This window comes from Schistocerca nitens, chromosome 1 (assembly GCF_023898315.1).
Source record: "Schistocerca nitens isolate TAMUIC-IGC-003100 chromosome 1, iqSchNite1.1, whole genome shotgun sequence".
NCBI classification, from domain to species: domain Eukaryota; kingdom Metazoa; phylum Arthropoda; class Insecta; order Orthoptera; family Acrididae; genus Schistocerca; species Schistocerca nitens.
The window spans coordinates 1,144,239,049-1,144,259,053 of record NC_064614.1 but is presented as its reverse complement, the minus strand read 5'-3'; the positions used below and the strand labels follow the sequence as shown (position 1 = coordinate 1,144,259,053).

The following is a 20,005-nucleotide window of genomic DNA, read 5'->3' as shown; positions in this document are numbered from 1 at the left end:
GACATTTCAGAATTTATAAGCAGTGTAATAAAATAATTTTTTGCACTTTAAATGTTTATTTGTCCCAAAATAATTAGAAAAAAGCTATAAAAAGTCATTATAAAGCAAGATGTTCAATACAGAAGAGCTTACAGCCTCTAGTTCAAATATTCACTGCTCTTACTATCAAAACACGCACGCACGCACGCACACACACTTTACAGCTTTTCAGTGACTTCACAAAAAAAAAATCACAAACACTGTAATTTTCTCTTAAAATACCATCTGTGCTTCCCCATCTGTTTTAGCCATGTTCAATCCAATTAAACTTTGTTTACTTGCTATTACATATAACTGAAATATATTTCAACATGAAAAAATAATAAAGAAAAAATAATGAAGTGTCTACTTACTTCAGAACTTGAGTGTATGTATAATGACGTTCTTTCATTGCCATCTGATATCTAATAACACTTTCCCTTGCTGCTATAGGCGTGGTCCCTTTAGCAATGCTTTGACGTGGTAATGTAATATCCGGGCTTTCAAGCTCCAGCAGCTTAATTAAAAAAGGCAATTAGCTAATTACACAGCTGGCACTTAAAAGCTACTATGCATTTCACATAGTATGAGTGTGGTGTAGCATAAAGTAACAGTCTCAGCTTACTAAAAAGCTGATGCTCTAAAATTATTCTAATATGGTCAACCTAATTTAAGAAACAGCCATTAAAAAAAAAAAGCATATTTATGGAATATGAAGAATATAAAAACCTGTATACTAACCAAGTCTCTGAACAGCATACCAGAACTACAAAAGTTCTGCACTAGCACTGTAAGGTAAGTTAACATTTACATAAAAACAAGTATTACTAAAAAACTTACATATGTCAATCTGTTTTACTGCTGCTACTAGTCTTCCAACTGAACCAGATTCAATAAGTAATAATATGTGTAAGTAAATCAAGACAATGCCAAATATTAATGGGCTACATCAACAATTAATCTCACAGGTAATGTTTTCTTGTCACATAAGGACATCATAAGAACTCTTTAACAGTGGCATCAGAAGTGGCAAATGCCATGGTATCAAATGATTTTTATAGCATAGTTTGTGTTGTCATTCTCTACAAACCTATAAATCATTTGAGAAAGTCTGGACCAATCAGAATCCTAAGTACCACAGTATATCCCCCCCCCCCCCCCCCACTTTCAAACCTCTGAATAGCCTCTCTTACCACAAACCCAGAGAAACTTGCAAAGCAGATCTCTTCTCCAAACACCTAAATCTTTCAACAGTTCAGTCCTGCCCACTGAGCTCATCTTCAAGCCAACAACAACAGTAAATCACATGGACTAGTCAAAGATCTACAGCCTATAGTGAACACACACCTTTACCACCCACTTTAGAACAAAGTAAGTCAGATGTTTGTGCCAAATATCTCATAATGCTTGCCAGCAGGTCAAATATGCAGAATGCTACATCAATATTACAAATTTTTCAAGAAAGTAAAAATTTGAAAACTAACATTACTCTTAGAGTACCCTTTTGGATTTTATCATTTGACACAATGGTGATGATCTTTTCTAACGGATACCGTACCACCTCACGCATTTATCCTGGTGTAATTTTTCCTTTTTTGGTTATGTCTTTTGTGATGAAAACAAATTCTATAATGCACAATTACCTTTGCAGTTTTAAAATGACTCAAACATTAAAATTTGGTTTTCTGCTGGGCACTGAATGCTAGCTCATGCAGCTAAATCTGTAACTTTCCTGCAATTCAATCACTTGGTAGTTTGCCCTGACTTGATCCAAAAAAATTGCATTCTGCAATCACATTAAAATCCCTTTGATGATAACAATTGAGGAAATTCTCAAATTTTTTGTATTGGACAGCAGAACCATCACTAGAATAGTGATTATGTTTCATTTCTATGATGTTGCATATAAGCAACTTTACTAGTGCAACAAAAAAGAACTGCACTATATCTGTATCATGTTTTAGGCATGCAGTAATAATGCAGTAGCTAATAGTAATTTTTTTCATTTTCATTATCTTTGTACGAGGGTTGTTTTTTAAGTAAGGGCCGTTTTTATTTTTTAAAAAAGATACAAATACTTTTGTAAAAAAACTTTTATTTTCTGATTCTACACACTTTTACCTATTTTTCTACATAGTTGCCTTGTTTATTTAAGCACTTGTCTTACTGTACAACTAAGTTTTTAATTCCCTCTTCAAAGAATTCGGCCACCTGCTCCGACAGCCAAGAGTTCACGGCTACTTTCACTTCATCGTCGTCATTGAAGCGCTGCCCGCCAAGATGGTGTTTCAGGTACCGGAAAAGGTGAAAATCGCTAGGAGCAAGGTCGGGGCTGTATGGTGCATGGTCCAAAACTTCCCAGCCTAAAGAATGAATCAAATCCCGAGTCTTGAGAGGCGTGAGGCCTAGCGTTATCGTGCAGGAGTAAAACTCCTTTTGTCAGCATGCCGCGCCTTTTGTTTTGAATTGCTCTGCGGAGCTTCTTTAGAGTTGCACAGTAGGCATCCGAGTTGATTGTCATTCCTCGTGGCATAAAGTCCACTAGCAAAACACCACGCCAGTCCCAGAACACAGTTGCCATAATCTTGCGCTTTGACAGCGTCTGTTTGGCTTTGACCTTGATGGGTGAGGTTGTATGTCGCCATTCCATCGATTGTCACTTGCTTTCGGGAGTGATATGGGATACCCATGTTTCATCTCCAGTGACAATTTGACTCAACATGTCATCCCCTTCTTCCTCGTAACGAATCATAAAGTCCAATGAAGTGGCAAATCTCTTCCCTTTGTGGTCCTCTGTGAGGAGTCTGGGTACCCACCGAGAACATAGTTTCTTAAAGTTTAGGTTTTCAGGCACAATTTTGTACAAAAACGAAATTCCAAAGAAAGAGTGGAAATTGTGAATCTTCTATCCTCACGAATCTTTGTTTCAACTGCAGCCACCAAATCATCAGTGATCACAGAGGGCCGGCCTGAGCGTTCTTCGTCATAGACGTTTTGACGGCAATTTTTAAACTCTCTAACCCATTGACGCACTTTACCTTCACTCATTGCATTCAAGCCATAAACTTCTGTTAACTGACGATGAATTTCTGCAGCTTATAGGCTTCTCGCGGTCAAAAAACGTATCACTGACCGTATCTCACACGTGGCGGGCAATTCAATAATCGTAAACATTATAAAGTAGCACAGCGATGCGTACACGTCAGCTACAGAGCTGCAACTTACATCAGTGTGAACGGGAAGGATGCCGGCAAGTGGCGCGGTGGCTTGTTGCGGCGTCCGCGCGAACTATGGGACTATACGCGCAAACGGCCCTTACTTAAAAAACAACCCTCGTAATAAATGAGAAATGGGTAAACTGACATTTAACTGTTTTCTCAGTGAGAGCCATCAACTGCATCTTTAACAACAAAGGCATGATTTCCAGCTAAATTCATTAACATAATCAACTCACTAAGTGAGAAATCATCTAAAACACTTGGAAAGCTAACTTTTGAGTCTTAGCGATGCTGAGTAAAAAAGCCAAATTTTTTATTTCTAGTTCTGCAATTAATTCTTGCAATGTCAGTTGCGTCTTCATCAGTGTGAATCCACCATTAGACTATATTTTAAGATCATTATTTTCAAGTTCAAATGTATCTTCCAGAATTTTTTTGAAATAGCCTCTGTTCCTGAACTTCCTGGTTCCAATCTACAGACAATTTTGTTAAGCAGCACTTTATAACATTTTCTAGTGGGCTTCATGCCACTACTAGTTTCCCATTCTGGTGTGTTGTGCAAAAACTGAGTATAAATCTGTTAATTTACAGTCAAGTGCTACATCACTTTTGGCATACTTCACGAAATTCAGATCAATTTCTGTTTCAATAAGCAATCACTGTTTCTTTACTACTGAACAATTTGGAAGTGTTGGGCTTCTGAACTTTTTCTCCGTATACTTGAACGAAAACAGTCTTCCTTGCCACGAAAAAGTTAAATTCTTTATCTTCAACTACTTCAATGATCTTAACATTTAAGTTTCAGGAAACTTTCTCACACTTATATTTTGGATGTGCCACTATTCAAAGGATGGCAAACCAATGGCACGCATGTCACTAGTGGCAAATGATCAAATAATTTGGGCACAATTTCAAATGAGGAATTTAGGTAGGTCTATCTAACAGAAATAATTCATTTGTTTGTTTGCATTTGAAGTCCCAGCAACAGTGTTCATCGTGAATGGGCTATCGATACCAAGGCATCATAAAAGTTCTAGATGACAGATTTTCACTCCTGCTCACTCACTGTGAGCCATGGTGTACTCAAATGCTTTAGTAAAAATACACCACTGTTCAATGTTAGATTGCAGCTGTTCCAACAACCATGACTAATGACTTCTACTGACAAGTACCACACTGCCAAACAGTTTCACTGAAACTCATGTTCACATGCTTGTTTTTCATTGTTACACATATAAGTTTGTGCTGCAAACAGCACTATTTTTGAACTTTTGAGAATTATTCAACAAGATTAGCTAGGCAAAAAAAGTGCAAGGTAAGTGTGATAGAGAATTTCAGACTTGGTGGACGGGGAAACATGGGTAAGATTAACAAAGGCAATTAAGCAGTGTGTGTGTTATATTCCTGGACTGTGGTATGTACATCATCTGTAAAACAGCACTGTGAAACAAATCACATATCTCTCTATCAAAAAAGTGAACCAGAGCAATAGAAATGCATTGTATATTCTATTAAAACAGAAATAAACAGACAGCATCTATGATTAGGTATTTTAACAAGGACTGTTGCACCAGTGCTGCCAAGAAAAAGAAAAAAGAATGAAAGGCATCAAGTCCTTTCCTTACATTTCAGTGTATCTTTATGAAAATACAGAAGTAACTAAATCTCCTTGTTTAACTGTGTTTTCTCAATATTGTGTTGTAAATGACAACAAAGAAAAACTGACTGTGATAATATCATTGCCAGCAACTACTAAGCCAGATGTGTGTACAACTGTTGAAAATTCACTTACTTAAAAAGAAATAGATTTAAGCAAAATTGTTTTGGTAATGACAGTGTTCCCAATATGCTGGCCAAAAAGTGTTTTATTATTTTATTCCATGCAAACAATGGACATTATATTCTTGAAATCCACTGCATCACACATCAAGAAGTCTTGTGTGCAAAGAGTGGTTCTGCTTCCCTTGACAATATAATAGCCGTAGTTATTTTGAAAGTGACATTAGATATGGTAGAAGTCCAAATGGCGTTTCTCTAATACTGGAACTGCAGAAAAAATTATGATATTTATGTAAAGCAAACAGAATCTTGTTGCCCACTATTTTGGAAATGTCAACTCCTAACTGTTCCCTCCATACACGTTTATGATGAAATAATCTTCCCACACAGCAGGAAAAAAAAATTGAGGTAAATAATTTTAACCACACATACAACATGGGAAATAAAAATAATTTTATGCTACCTACACAACAATTGAAATTATATATACGGACTCCACAGGAAATGGGGATGACAATACATAACAAGTTCATAGGCAAAAACATATTCAATTTGAAGCCAGAGATTCTAAAAACAAAGTTAAGCAGGTTCTGTGGGAGAAATGCTGCTATTCAGTAGAAGAATTCATAGAGGATGAAATTATAATTTAAGCAAAGGAAATTAAATGTTAAATTTTTTATTGTCTGTATATACAACAAATTGCATTATTATTGTGAAGCTGTTTTTTAACATCAGCTGTTCTATGTTTATGGTGAAATTTTACCACAATTTTGATGTGTTTCACGTACCTGAGTCAAATGATTTACTTTATGTCTGTTATGAGACTAATAAACCACAATTCACAAAAACAATAAACCTTATGTTGCCGCAAGCTAATAAAAAAATGATGGTGATGTCAACTCTGTGTACCCTGACCCAATGATGTACAACATTGTTCACGGGTTGGCCACGGCAACAAACTCAAAGATTTGTGGATTTTTTTTAGAAGAAATCGGCGTGCTTTTTCCAAATGAGAGAAAACTGCAATATTCACTGTTGATGGATGTTATGTGGCTTACAAAACTGATTTTTGTTTCGCACGTGCTAGCATTTCAATGATTTGAACATAAATCTTCAAGGCACAAACAAAACTGTTACTGTTATGATAAATCTTATTCACACTTTTGAGGATGAAATTGCCAGTTTCTAATAGCGATATTATACTGAATTGCAGCTCACTGATTTCCAGTCTAGTTCAATATGACCTCAAAAATTTATTGAAACAACAAAAGAACTGAAAGTAAACTTATCAGAAAGACCATCACGCAATATGAGAAAAAAAGCCAACATTAAACTTATCAGAATGTGGAATTCAATTCTAGACACATGCAACCATTTAAAGAAGCTGGCATTTGCTACTTTGACAGTATTATCATCTAATTACGCCTGTGAGTCATTATTTCCTGAAATGAATAAAATTAAAGACTTGCTAAGAAAGCAGTGATCAGACAACTTGAGTTCAGCTTCCATTCTGCTAAAGTTACGAAGCGTGCACCTAATATAAATTATATGGCATTGAATTTGTAATAGCAGTAATCACATTAATTTTTATTTTATTTAGATAACCTAAAAATGTGTATTTTATTATTACTGTTTCAATGGTCTATTTCTGGTTGCAAATCAAGAGTATTAATATGGAAATATTTAGTTTTTTTTTCATTAATTGGTAGAGTTCATATTTCAGTGCACTAGCAAATCTTAAACACACATGCATTCATGCACTATCACAAGTGCAAAACACATACAAAATAAATACAAAAGAAAGTGTAATATATGATACCAAAACTTAGTTCTACACTTAGTTTGATGGTAAACCATTGCCTTATTAAAGATTCCTCTGGAAAAAACTGACACATAGATGTACAAAGGTTCAACATCTCTGCACTATTTCTTTTTTCGTCTTGAACTTCCTTACTTCTTCGGCCATTATTTCTGACTTGCTTTTATACCATTATTTCTGAAACACAAACTTGTGCAATGGCCTCTTTAATTGACCAGCCCTACTGAGTTAAAGTCTAAAGCTGATTTTTTCCTTGAAAGTTTGATATATTTAACTTTTCCTTCATTTCTTTGATCAGCAGGTTGCAATCTAAACAATTTAGGGACTTTTCACACACTAGGTTGCCCCAATTCACTATAATCAAGTCTACAACTGCCATAATTTTCTCGATAATTGCATCTTCAATTTGCTACACCTTTTGGTTTACACAGCTTTTTATCTCCTTAACTAAGAAGTTTATATTCAAATCTTAAGAATATCTGTTTAACATGGAATTAAATGTGCAGTTTTATTTGTAGGAAACCATTTTCTGTGTTCAGGTATGGTTTCATATCAGACTATCATACATTTCTGCTGATAAGCCAGATCCATAACAAATGAATGCAGACATATTTGTATTCTGCAATTATTTTTGATAAAAGGGATACACCATCACCTTCATAAAAAATCATACCCACATAAGAGCAGTGCTTTAACATGAACACACCTTTGAGCACCTTCATTCACACACTGTCAATTCAGCGGGTCATGTTCCAACAAAGGAAATTATTTTACAGCTTCTAGGCCTTTACTGAATATGTACAGTTGAGTGGCACACATAATTATTTACATTTTCAAATTTCAAGGCTTCAATTGCTCATCTTTCACCTCTATATCACAAATTCACTGCTGACGGAACTACGACAAGTTTTCAGTCACTACTACATAACATGCAGTGCATAATCTGTCTTCAAATCCTAAGTGTGCTTATTACTATAAATACTTAAAAGAGCTCATAAACCAACAGTGCTCCAAATAAATTTGGGATGGAAGCAAGAAACTGTTATTGTACTGACCATGAAATAAACAGTACTTAAATACACAGATAAAAGCAGAAAATTTTAGCCAAATTTTTGTACACTAACTGAAATGACACCAAAATTAAAATAAAATTTTCTTATTGGCTTACATGATTCTTCAATGGTGTAAGTAATTATACGATCAGTGCTGTTAATTTTAAGATACACAATGTGAAATATAGCCGAAGTTGGTTTTTTTTATGTTAATTTTTCCTAATGGTAGACAGACAAACCACTGACAAATGATAATGTTTCCAGTCCCTTTAACTTAATAATGTGCATGAGCTAAAAAAAATAATACTGATTATGACTGGTGAGAGAAATACATTATCTGTGGTGCCCTCGTCACACGAAAGAGATCTGAATATGTTTTGCTCCTGTCGTCCTGACATCACAGAGTACTGACTACTGGAGGTGCAAGCTTTTGCTAATGGCCTATTTGTTAAATTCTACGTAGCACGATACATATCCAAAAGGCCAAAAAAGTAGTAAAAACCGTTGTGCTTATTACTGTTTGCTAGTCGACCAGCTTCTTCAGATCATTGACTGCAACTTCCCACTCTAGAAACCACCCACTTTCATCATATATAGGCTTCCTGCTGTTAACTGTTGGTGCCATCTCCATATGACTGTTCCCACCCCACTCCCGAACTGCCCATCGCCAAAACAGTTTATCCCTGTGGCCATGCTGCACTGAACTAGCAGTGCTGCTGACACCAACTGCTTTTGGGGCTTTGAATTCAATATAACCACAGACCTAACCAAGGCTGATTTGCAACATAGCACTATAGAGTAACATACATGTTAGAGATGATGTGAGCCCTAAAATCCTCTCCCCCCCCCCCCCTCCCCAAAAAAAAAAAAAAAAAGACTGAACATAGTTCAAGCTAGAAAGAAAAGTGATTTAAGTATCAACCAAACCTGGCATGCTGGTTTTCATTAAGCAACTGTCTATTGACTAACAAACATCTTGAAAACAAATGTACTTTTCTACACCAAACTATAAGATCAGTCTCAATATTATTCAGGGTTAAATGCAACATTCCACTATCTTATCAAAACAGATAAAAGCATACACTGTATCCTCTCTCCTTCTTCGTGTCTTCCAGTGCTAGATGACAATGAGGAGTTTTGCCAATGACACTTTTTGTGTAAGTTGCATCAGAATTTGATTTCTACAAATGTGGACACTAATGTGAAAATGTATAATTTTTTTCAAATCTATACAAAAACAAAAGGGAAACATTCATATACCAAAAAATGAAAAATATCATAAAATATTTAGGTTTGCTTTTCTCTCCTTTCCCATCTTTCTTTTTTATACAACCACATTAGACATTCCAGTTCAAAGTGAGAAAATTATCTGAATGTGTCCCCATTCCAAACTTACACTGTCTTATTTCTCGTAAGAATGCTGTAAGTTTAGAGTAATTTGGGGAAAATCTGAAATCTGATGCTGAATCCCGTATCATATACAAACTGCAATAAATATGTACCAATTCCATATTACTCTCAACTTTCAATTTTATTTACCACCCATCTTAAATTAAAAAGAATTAACACTGTCAATAATATTTACCACCTATCATAAATTAACAAGAATTAACACTGTCAATAATATTAAATTAGACTATAAACTAACAATCCTTACAGAGGTGGCCAACGAGTCATCCTTGGTTGCAGGCTGTATTTCCTTCACATCTACTGGTTTTTCAACATTAACTAAGGCGCTATAAGAATTATCTGCAGCATACTTGCGAAGCCACTGGAATTCTGGAGGTGGGCCCCTCCTTTTACTGTAGACTGAAACATAGAAATAAAAACAAAAGGGACACATTCATACACCAAAACATGAAAAATATCATAAAATATTTAGGTTTCCTTTTCTCTCCTTTCCCATCTTTCTTTTTTATACAATTACCTACTAATTAGGAGCTACACTGAGAAATCTCAATTGTTACCTTCCATTACTCTGAATAATTCTCCAACGAAGTTGCTTGTTTTCACTCCAGGCACCATTTCAAATAAGAGCTTAAGTTTATAAGAAGATATGTTGACATATACATCAACACCATCTTGATGTTTACTTTCAGGGTCTGAAATAAAAACAGCAACCATAATTACACAATGTGTCAATGATGAATCACTTTAACACTCGGAAAACTAACAAAACAAAAATGAAACATCACCTATTTCACACCTGAAGTCAGCATCTACTGGCAATGTTCGCTCAATAGTCAGATCAGTAAAACTTTGAGGGGGCACTCTTGAGCTCAGAAAAACAAACAATGCATGATCATTCTCATTTTCAACCAGAGCCAGAACTCTAGATGTGCGCACCCATCCTTGCATTAAGCTTGCTTCGTGGACATGTTTCAGTTAAGAAACAGATATATGGAAAAAATTACATAGCAGCACACAATCTATTAAGCTTTGAATTACTAATGTTTTACCAACAATAAAACACTTTAGCCTGCAACACAGCTGCCAATTTCCTTTCACCATATTCTTGCAAATATCTCAGCAACAGCCATGCCCAAACCCATAAAGCTTCTGTCTCTATTGATTCACAATACTCTTGTAGCTCCCTTAAAAAAAGGGGGAGGAGCAGGATGGCACACAAAAAGTATTGATTTTTTGTTAAGGGATACAACAATGTCCGCACTAGTGAGCTCCATTTGAACTATACTGTCTTTAATAGTAACTGAAAATGTACATAATATGATTTTTTTTTCCTACAAATTATAGAAATGTGTCCATTTTTTCCATTTGATATTATTATTGAAGCAAAACTGGCTGCAGAAACTGTCTTTAAAAAACCTTTCAACTTACCAGTTCACAGAACTCCTTGTTTTTAGAAGGTTTTGTGATGTTACTTACTTAAGGTTGTTTTGTGACGAGGAATTCTTGCAATTAACACGACAGACAAATAGGTGAGAAAAGAAGTTGTTGGTTATACGATGAACATTATTGTTAAGTTAAATGTGAATAAAATTCATTCAGTATTTGATTTTTTATTTGAAGCCTATCTTCCACATTCACTGTAAGTGCCCACGTGTTTAAACATAAGCGTTAAGTTTTTAGTATGCATGATCAGTCAGTGTTAGGTGCAGGTACATGTGATCATCATTGTTGACAACTGATAATAGGCAATTCATTTAGATGACTACAATATGACACAGGGCAGACTGTTACTCAGCACACAGAGCAGGCAGAGAGAGAGAGAGAGAGAGAGAGAGAGAGAGAGAGAGAGAGAGAGAGAGAGTCTGTGTGTGTGTGGTGTCCGCACGCATTTAATAGCTCCTATTTCCATTCCAGATTTTCCATTGTTTGACTTCATTTAGACTAAGCAATGGTCCTATATTTTATTCCAATTGTCCATTCATAAATACAATTACACTAAAGAATCCCTAAGCTATTATATCCATATACAACAAAAATGAGAGTTTATTTCTGTTAATTACATTACTATGTGGAAACATTTAATATTATTGCTAAAGCCTGAATGTGTCTAGCTCAGAAACTTTATGAAGTTTAGCATCAACAAGGTACCCAGGCTCCTCTTTTGAGAGATCCTGCAGTAGTTACACACAACTACTCCAAATTACTAAAAAAGGTTACTAAAACACAAAGAAATGTGCACATAATGTTAGATATCAATAATTCCAACAACAGTCTTAAAATTATATGGAATGTAGTATAACAAGGCACAGAACAATCAGCCATAGAACAGGATAAAATCACTGCTGAACTGAATGAAAGGGCTACAAATGATGAGTCACAGGTAGCAAATATATATAACTCACATTTTCTTAAATAGTAGAAACTATAGGGAGAAACAGCTCAACAGAAAATACCAGCAGTATGTTTAAAAAAATCTCTCACACAATTCAGTCATATGTATGACAACAACTTCTCCTGAAATTAATAAAACTATATATTCTCCCAAAAATAAAAGTTCATCTAGTTTTGATGGTGTTTCTAATACAGTATTAAAGAGCTGTTTCCACACATATGTAATGCACTATCTCAAGGCACTTTTCCAGGAAGACTGAAACATGACATTGTCAAACTCCTATTTAAGAAATGTGATGTGAGAGATGTAAATAACTGCTGACCTATTTCACTGCTGACAACATTTTGCAAAATTTTGAAGGTCGTGTATTCTAGAATTGTATCTCACCTTAGCAATAATAATATCCTCAGTGAACGACAGGTTGGATTTCAGAGGTTTTGCTCTACTGAGAATGCCATTTACATGTTCACTCACCAAATTGTACAAGCATTAATTAATAAAATAGCACCAGTTGGTATTTTCTGGAACCTATCTAAGGCATCTGAATGTTTGAATCACAGTATTCTCCTATATAAATTCACGTTCTATGGGACTGCTGGTGCAGCCAAACAATGAATGATGTCATACCCAAACAAAAGAATGTTAAGCTGTGCATAATAGTTCAACCAATATAGTCCAGTGATGTAATTCTGACAGAAGAGACTTCATGCAAGGTGCTCCCAAGGCTCAATTTTAGGTTCATTATTGTTCCTCATATGGGTAAATGATCATCCATCTAGTATATAACAAAATCTGAAATATAGCTATGTTCCAGCAACTGTATAAAATTGAAGAGGTTTAAAAAAAATCAGCCAACCAGTTGCAAACCAAAGCTTTATTTAGCTTTAACAAAATTTCTTATTCAGAAGGGGTGGGCCTTCTGAAGAAGATATTTCTTTCTGCTACACCCACAAAACCACAGGAATCTGACATTGTCCTTGACATATATAGCTCAACTGAGGCTATTGATACAAAACACCCACAATGCCAAAAAGTGGAATCTGACATTTCACTTATGTAGCTCAATCACAGCTATCAATACCAAAAAGCCAACACCTACAACTCCGAAAAGTGCAACCAAACACCCAACAACTCAAACACCCAAATACTTCCATTTTCACCACATCATAAAAAAAAAAAAGACCTACCATGTTGTTGTTGTTGTTGTGGTCCTCAGTCCTGAGACTGGTTTGATGCAGCTCTCCATGCTACTCTATCCTGTGCAAGCTTCTTCATCTCCCAGTACCTACTGCAACCTACATCCTTCTGAATCTGCTTAGTGTATTCATCTCTTGGTCTCCCTCTACGATTTTTACCCTCCACGCTGCCCTCCAATGCTAAATTTGTGATCCCTTGATGCCTCAAAACATGTCCTACCAACCGATCCCTTCTTCTAGTCAAGTTGTGCCACAAACTTCTCTTCTCCCCAATCCTATTCAATACCTCCTCATTAGTTACGTGATCTACCCACCATAAATATACTAAAGACAAGATATCACAATTACTACACAAAAAAACTAAGAAAAATTACTTACAAACAAAAGCCTTCAGCAATGTCGCCTAGGTTGGCCACACAAAGCACATGCACGCACACCAAAAACAAAAAATCTCCTTGAATACCCACAGTCACCCACCCATAAACCAACCCCAACCCACCCAATATAAAAAAATTTAAAAAAAACATATGGAAACCAATTACACCTAAAAGCTACAACCAAATTGGTTCTCTCCAACATAATTTCTAAATGCCCCCAACTCGCCCCATTAACCCCACAACCAATATTCATTCAACTCACCACCATCACCCTATACATCCTCCCGACAGCCCCCCCCCCCCAAAAAAAAAGAACACTAACATAAAATCAATACTGTGGTTAACTACTAAATGATTATAACACCTCTCCCCAAACCCCTATATAACAAACACGCATCACAAGTTATAGTACTAACCCCTCAATATATTTCTCAATCAGCCCCATTAGTTTTCTCCTATTATGACTGTGTAAAACTGTAAAAACAATCAGCAACCCTCCCCCCTCCGCAAAACCACCCCAACCACATACCAAGCTGAGCCGAGAACTGCCCCTCCCTACGTTCCTCTTACCAAACTGTGATTCACCAATTTCAACAACCACCTCCAGCCCACCCAACTTCCCACTATATTTCACATTTTCCAAACAAACCTCTTAGCAGAAAGAAAACCAATCCAAAATAATTCTCCATTCATTCCAGTCCTATGGCCACAGAAACTTATAGAGGACTAACAACAAAAACAGAAAGTAACCAAGACAATCACCCTCATGCCCAACCTAGATTTCTCGAACCAGGTACCACGTATTATCAAACACCACATATTATTGCACCAACACCACCACATATACATGGCCCTGGTACAAGCTGTCAGAACTCTCATCAACCTCACATTGCTCCCACAGGTGAATCACCTCAAATATATTCAGCTTGAGACCGAACACCTGCAGAAACTGTATGACAGATGACATATCATCGTCCATTGCTGAACGTAATGTTACACTCTTAAACTTCACTGTCATATCCATGCCTAACAAAAAGCAGTAAGAAAATTTAGGCTCCTTTCTGTACAATGAACACCAAACTAATCAGATATAACAAAAACGCCAAACACTAACTACCCCAACCCAAAACCACATTAGCACGATAACAACCAAACCTCAATTGAGCCAAATACCACACGTTAAACTCAGCATGTCAACATCCACCACCAGAGAACCATCAAATAAAACATAATATCTACAAACACAACTGACTCAAAAACACCGTGCCGTAGTAACTTCACACATGACAACATCATTACATCACAGGCAAGAGCAGACAGGTGGAATCAGACACTTCCATTGACCCCAAAATGCTACCTCATAAAATAGTTGCCACAAATTACAATACAACTATCAACAACACATTAAAAGAACAGTAGCCATTTGTTTTCACAGGCACTACAGTCACTAGTTATGATCTTCATACACCATCTAAATTCTTGCTTAGCACTTATCTTGATGTTTAGATATTTCTTGAATAGTAATTATATAACTCTACAAACTTCTGTATTAATAATTCCCTGATTTTATAAAGTACTTCATGTCATAGATTTTGTGTACATTCCTCTTTATAATCTTTGTTTGCTGACACATACAATTAAAACACTTGTAAATAAAAAAATTAAAAGTAATTTGAGATTAAAAAACATTTAAAATTTATTTATACAATAGGCAAATGGATCCATAGTACAAGTAATCACAAATGTTAATATAAAAATATTTTTCTGGTTGCACAATGAAAGTAATTTACACAGAAAAATACAGACCTGCTTGAACTACCTAGCTCATGTAATGACCGAATAACATTGCTCTGCACTCACAGATGACAATTCCTTCTACATGTGTGCTTAAACTGTCATAATTTTGTTCATCAAAGAGTTCAGGTCCAACAACTAAAAATTTAATTCTCTTAACTAGTTCCACAACTTGTAGTATGCCTGCGAGAAAAAATGAACTGCAAGTAATAGAGTGGCATCTCCAATTGGTCAGCAGCACTACACTAAGCACAGTACTGTACTCAGAAGCTAACATCAATTGCTGGCATTCTATTGTTTACAAGTAAATTCGTACAGTGTAGCTATTTTCCCCCTTTAAGTCACAATCCAAGGGTACCTTACGACTCTCTGGACAATCTGATAATAATCTTCTGCATTTGTGTTTTCTTAAGTTTGGTCACCTATACAGCAATGCACTTCTTTTTCAATGAATAAAGAAGCATGTGATAAACAATATTGCATCCAAGAAATCGGTTTAACATCCACTCAAAATTTTAGTTTTCACTGTAATGTGTATATTACTGAAGCAGCATTATCACCGTTCTGTTACCAGATAACTGTTTTTTCTTTGATATAGCTCCAATTATGTCTACGAATTTAAACTGCCTCCCCAACCCCATACATTCATGAAATGTAATTTTCTTTCAACAGAAGTGAAATAACTGGCTTAACCCAACACTTCTATATAAATACAAATTCTGAAATACTGAAGGAAGTACGACATGTCTAAAAGTTACCTGAGATAATAAATATAATCGAAAAAATCTCATTTCTGTCAACAGCTTAGTGAAATGCATGTTTATTTTTTTTAGTTTTATCCTTGAGACAGACAAACAGCAAAGAAAACAATGACTGTTACCGTACTTTTTTTTTTATTAGCGCCTCATGTTCGTCGTACAATAAACATGCGACGTGAAAAATGCTCATCACGTAACATTTGTAGTTTAAATGCTAGCATTAAAATAGCATGCTCAACCAATCCCAACGTAATAAATAAAGTTTACCTCTTTCAACAACAAAGCATTTACTTGCAATTCAAGTCTTGACGGGAGGGAAACCGCGAAAGTATACCCCTCTTTGCACTGCTACCAGATACTAGGCTTCACGTCCGAGTAACTCCTCCGTCACTGCACGCTACGCTTCACATAGGGGGCGTTCCGTAAACAAGTTTCCGGCAATCACCGCTAGGCTGAAAACGAATATTTAAGGAAAAGGATACTGAAACCACATTGTCTTCGGCGCTCAGTTTGGTCTGAACAACAGTTAGCACATCCATGGCCAGTCAGTGTGTCCTTTCCAGCGCCCTTACAGTTATAACGCGCTGGAATTAAGAGTGCATTTTCTTCTGTCACTGGAAAAGAGGTTAAGAGTAAAGAGTTTTGTTAAATAGCATACAATATTTTGAACCTACTTCTTGTCTAGTCACATTTATTTACATCATTATACAATAGTTAACAATGAGCAAAATATGACAGGTAGTCAGCTTCAACTCTCAAGTTACCTTAGTTACCTCTGCTACCGATCGGAAGAAGCCTGTTGACAGCTTTGTGTCTCTTATTGACAGTTATGTGTTTAACAACAACAATTTTCAAGTTACGTAGCATTTCAGTTGACAAAAATATTACTTAAACAATCGTTACACAAAAATCCTACATATAGTATTCATAATAACGCACGTAAAGTTCGCATTAAACAATTCTACCAACAGTGGAAATTTACAATCTAATCTCTTCGTACTATAGAAGCCTGGCTGTATAAAATTTGGAATAAGATAAGTAATGCTTCAAACATCGATTTTTGTAATATTGTGTGTCATTTGCAACCTTAATTATCAGCGAAGTCAGACGTTCATAAAATACAAAAAATTATTTTTCCAGAAACCAGTTGTAACTAAAGTTGCTCAAAGTAGAAAGAAGGAAATCGGCAACAGACGCTACTCCCCATTGAGTTGAACTGGGTTTATTTGCCTGTAGATAACTTGTGTTGTATAAGGCATCGTCACTCGTAACATAGTATCCTCATTAGAGCTTCTGCCCACTCCAATCACGCATGGAGCGCAGGAACAGTGTTCAAACAACTATATGCGCACTGTAATTAGACTAATAGTGTCTTCCTTATCCCTACGGGTACGGTAGGTAGTATATTAGTAGATACGTCATTTAAACCTGGTTCTTGAAACTTTCTAACCGGGCTTTCACGGTATAATCTGCGTCTATCTCGAAGCGTCTGCCAGTCCGTTCTCCCATGGGTCAAGCAAACCTGCGACCATTCATGCTGCCTTTCATTTTATACAATCAACATATCCTGACGTCTTAGTTGGTACGGGTCTCGCGAGCTTGAGTAATATTCTAGGATGGGTTGCACGTAGGACGTCCATTCGTCCGGTTTTTTCCAGGACATTCCATTTTTTCGGTCTCCTGCCTCCCCGAAAATTTTTGTGGGAACCATGGAGGTATTCTACCTCCATAGTGGGAAAGCTCATACGTAGCGGTTTTTTTTTTTTTTTTTAGATTGCTGTTGGCTACAGTAACCTCTACGACAAACAAAGACGCACCATGAATAAATTATCGGAATGGAACGGAAATCGGTAGATGTGATGTAGGTGTACAGTGAAACATTCCATTTATATTGTTTCCAGTATTTTTTTGTTAATGTTGGTATGCCTAAACATTGACCATGAACAAAGACAACTTTGACTGTTACGGTGGACTGTTTGGAGGATTGTAATCTCTTTTCATAAGTGTATGTTTTTGGTGGTCATAAGCTACAATTAACGTCTCTGTATAAATTTAATAGTTCCCGTAAAATATACAGCTAATAAGAGTTTGGTATCTTATGACCAAATATACACTTTTAGCTGTATATCGACAGGTATTACATGTGGTAGATAAGTAGGTGTCTTTGGTAGGCAGTGAAAAACATGTATGTAGTAAACAGTGTACCATATGTAACAACTTAATTTTATTTTCATACATGTTAAGGATGTAGGCCTAGTGCACAACACAAATAACGTTCTTACAGACTGCAACCAAAGTGGCATTATGAAATTCTAATCAGTGTCTTAATATATCTCTCTAGCTTTACCATGGTTAGACAGAAAGATATACCTCAGAAGATTGGAAGAAGTGATGAGCAGCAGATCCCCTGGTAGGGGTTGGACGAAGGGTTAACATCTCGCTCTGTAAAAAACAACTGTTGTGAAACTTCTACAAAGTAAAGTCGGACAGATGAAGGAAGACGGATCTGGCATGGAAATGGACGAAGAGGATGGAATACAAACAAGTAAATGAAAGAGGGAAAATTAGGAAGAAGAGAAATATAAGGCGTCGATCAGATATATATATTGGTACTTGGAATGTGAGATCCCTATATCGACCAGGAGCACTGAAAGTAATTCCGCATCAAATAACGAGTCTGAAGCAAAGTATAATAACACTATAACAAAATTAGATGGACAGGGAGTGGAATTTTAGAAAAGAAAGAGGCGAATATATTCTAAAGCTGCAGTGAAAGAAATCAGCAGCTGGGGACAGGATTTGTTGTACACCATCAATTAAAGCATTTGTTAATAGGGTTTACACCCATTAGCCCAAGATTATCAACACCAGGGATAAAGGGGAAATTTTTTAACTACTCCATAATTAATGCCCATGCACCAACAGAAGAATCTGAAGAAGAAGAGAAAGAAGTATTCTATGCATCTTTGGAAAGAAAGAATGATGAGTGCCTGGGGCATAGCTGGAGACCTACACGCTCAGGTGGGGAAAGAACAGATTTATGGACCAATAATTGGCCTCCACATCAAACACGAAACACATAATCAGAACGGAACAAAGCTTATACTGTTTGCAGCATCTAGAAATATGGTAATAGGATCAACACTGTTCCCACATAAAGAAATACATAAGGGAACATGGAACTCACTGGATGGAAACAGAGTAAACCAGATCGACCAGGTGTTGATAGATCTGGGACACAAATCAGACCTATTGGACGTGAGGAGTCTCAGAGCCCCAACCATAGATACAGATCATTTTCTCGTATGGGCTCATGTGAGGGCAAGGATATCTAATGCAGCGAAAGGAGACCGACCCAGGGACAGAAATATAACAACTTTAGGATCAGTGGAAGAAGGAGAACAGTATCAGGAAAAGATAACTCGGATTCTGGAAAACGCTGGAGAATATAACAATATTGAAGATCAGTGGGAAGCAATAAAAACGATGATGGAGACATCGGCAAGAGAGATACTTGGAACTGGGACAAGACAAGTAAGACCATCATGGTTTGATACTGAATGCGAAATAGTAACTGAAGAAAAGAGCAAAGCATATAGAAGAACACTGCGATCACACTGTATGAGGAGGATAGTAGAAGAATACAAAGAAAAGCGGAGGATTGGAAAGAGGATTCACCAAAGAAAAAAGAGAGAATGGATGAAAGCAAGTGTCAAAGAAATGGAGCTCATGAGAAGCAACAATGAAATAAGAAAATTCTATAGAGATGCGAATGCAGCACGGAAGCCTTTTGGTAGTAAAACAAGCTTAATAAAATATGAGACAGGGAATACACTCCTGGAAATTGAAATAAGAACACCGTGAATTCATTGTCCCAGGAAGGGGAAACTTTATTGACACATTCCTGGGGTCAGATACATCACATGATCACACTGACAGAACCACAGGCACATAGACACAGGCAACAGAGCATGCACAATGTCGGCACTAGTACAGTGTATATCCAACTTTCGCAGCAATGCAGGCTGCTATTCTCCCATGGAGACGATCGTAGAGATGCTGGATGTAGTCCTGTGGAACGGCTTGCCATGCCATTTCCACCTGGCGCCTCAGTTGGACCAGCGTTCGTGCTGGACATGCAGACCGCGTGAGACGACGCTTCATCCAGTCCCAAACATGCTCAATGGGGGAC

The 20,005-nt window shown here is 36.5% G+C and overlaps 1 protein-coding gene across 3 annotated transcripts in view; it reads right to left on the bottom strand.

Moving 5' to 3' along the window:
* LOC126199634 (inositol polyphosphate 5-phosphatase OCRL) overlaps window positions 1–16,764 on the bottom strand; it is a 108,422-nt gene extending 91,658 nt beyond the window's left edge. The window contains exons 1-6 of one of the 3 annotated variants that reach the window (XM_049936563.1): window positions 16,578–16,764; window positions 16,296–16,427; window positions 10,082–10,262; window positions 9,854–9,988; window positions 9,544–9,695; window positions 393–535 (exon numbers count right to left, since the gene is read on the bottom strand). In XM_049936563.1, coding sequence (XP_049792520.1) covers window positions 393–535; window positions 9,544–9,695; window positions 9,854–9,988; window positions 10,082–10,262; window positions 16,296–16,352 — 668 coding nt within the window. In that variant the 5' untranslated portion in view covers window positions 16,353–16,427; window positions 16,578–16,764. Of the gene's footprint in view, window positions 1–392; window positions 536–9,543; window positions 9,696–9,853; window positions 9,989–10,081; window positions 10,263–15,067; window positions 15,142–16,080; window positions 16,214–16,295; window positions 16,428–16,577 lie in introns of those variants that run through there. The other 2 variants (XM_049936571.1, XM_049936578.1) reach the window with 2 other exon arrangements.
* Window positions 16,765–20,005: the final 3,241 nt, after the last annotated feature.